This window comes from Myotis lucifugus, unplaced genomic scaffold (genome assembly GCF_000147115.1).
Source record: "Myotis lucifugus unplaced genomic scaffold, Myoluc2.0 scaffold_60, whole genome shotgun sequence".
Taxonomy (NCBI): Eukaryota; Metazoa; Chordata; class Mammalia; order Chiroptera; family Vespertilionidae; genus Myotis; species Myotis lucifugus.
The window spans coordinates 3359507-3360855 of record NW_005871108.1 but is presented as its reverse complement, the minus strand read 5'-3'; the positions used below and the strand labels follow the sequence as shown (position 1 = coordinate 3360855).

General features: G+C 49.6%; 1 protein-coding gene across 1 annotated transcript in view; it reads right to left on the bottom strand.

Moving 5' to 3' along the window:
• The window catches only part of BPIFA3 (BPI fold containing family A member 3), a 9994-nt gene that overhangs the window by 4815 nt on the left and 3830 nt on the right, over positions 1-1349 (bottom strand). Inside the window, exon 2 of the mRNA XM_006089570.1 lies at positions 999-1152. Within this exon, the coding sequence (XP_006089632.1) occupies positions 999-1152 (154 nt within the window). The remainder of the gene's footprint in view (positions 1-998; positions 1153-1349) is intronic.

Genomic DNA, 1349 nt, shown 5'->3' with positions numbered 1-1349 from the left:
CTATAGACAGATCCTCCTGATCAGCTCCCTCACTCTCACCCTTCACCTTGATATATTTGTCTTCTCCACATCTTCTTTCACCTGAAATTAGTTATTTACTTTTGTGGCTTATCTCACTAACTAAGATTTAGATCCCAAAAGGCAGTGACTATATGTCTGGTTTATAGGTGTATTCTCAGTACCTAGCCTAGGTCCTGGTACATAGTAGGTGCTCAATGAATATTTGTAACAATTGTTTAAGGAATGGGTGAAGGGAAGTGATCATGGCTGTGCCCATCAAGAAAAACCCTGCTGGGGAGTATTGGTGCTCATTAAAATGGAGAGAATGAGGGATTCGAGGCAGAGAGAAGGGAGCTCCAGGCACAGCAGGTGTATGTGAGCATCTTTGAGACTGGGAAGCTGGGGAGGCTTGCATCCGTCAAGAGGAAGGCGTGAAAATGGAGGTGAGCAGGACAGGCCCAGTTCTGTGAGTTTACTTGTAGCTACTGATGGCTAGGCATCCACCATGTGCAGCAGAGAAAACTTCCCAAAACTTCCAGTGGCAGGGACAATTATTCTGCCCATTTCATTGATGAGGACTCAAGGCTGAAGCTTAGAGAGCTCAAATGCCTTGCCCAGAGTCACACAGCTATCAGGCAATAGAATGGGGTTCAGATGTCTGACTCTAGTCCTCGGTTCCTTTGGCACCCCAGATGTTTATCCAGGCTGTGCTCTGGGTACCAGGGTTATAGATGAGGCCAGAATGGTCCAGTAATTTCCCCAAGGTTGATGGCAGAGCCAGGGTTTAAATGAGGAAACGTTTACTCCCAAGCCTTCACTTTTAATTACTCTGCTGTGCTGCCTTCCCAAATACCCCCACTCCATCCTGGTCATCCTTCTATTGGGCCTTACATCTCCTTCCCTCGTCCCAGTCCTTGCACTTCCATTCTCTAGCCCAGCCTTCTGACCCATAGCTCTATAAAGAGTCCCAGGGCCAGGGATGGGGTTCAGGGTCTCACCTGCCTTCTTGCTGCTGCTGGAGGCTCATGCTACCACCGATTAGCCAGGCCACCATCCCTGCAGTCACCTGCTTTGAGTTATTCAGACTGTCCAGGAGGCAGATGTTCTGAATTCGGCCCTCTGCATTGTGCTTCATGAGGCCCTGGGTAATAACTGGAAATGGGTAAGGCATCGGTGACATTGCACGATGTCAGGGAAAAGGCGGGGGATTTGGAGTCAGGAGGCCTGAGTTGCATCTCGGGCACCCACTTGCTGAGTGCTTGGTGCCTGTCATCCCCCTGCCCCCAACATGAGATCCACATTCTTCATCATGTGAACTTAAGCTCGGCAGGGGTGATCTGAGGTTCCTG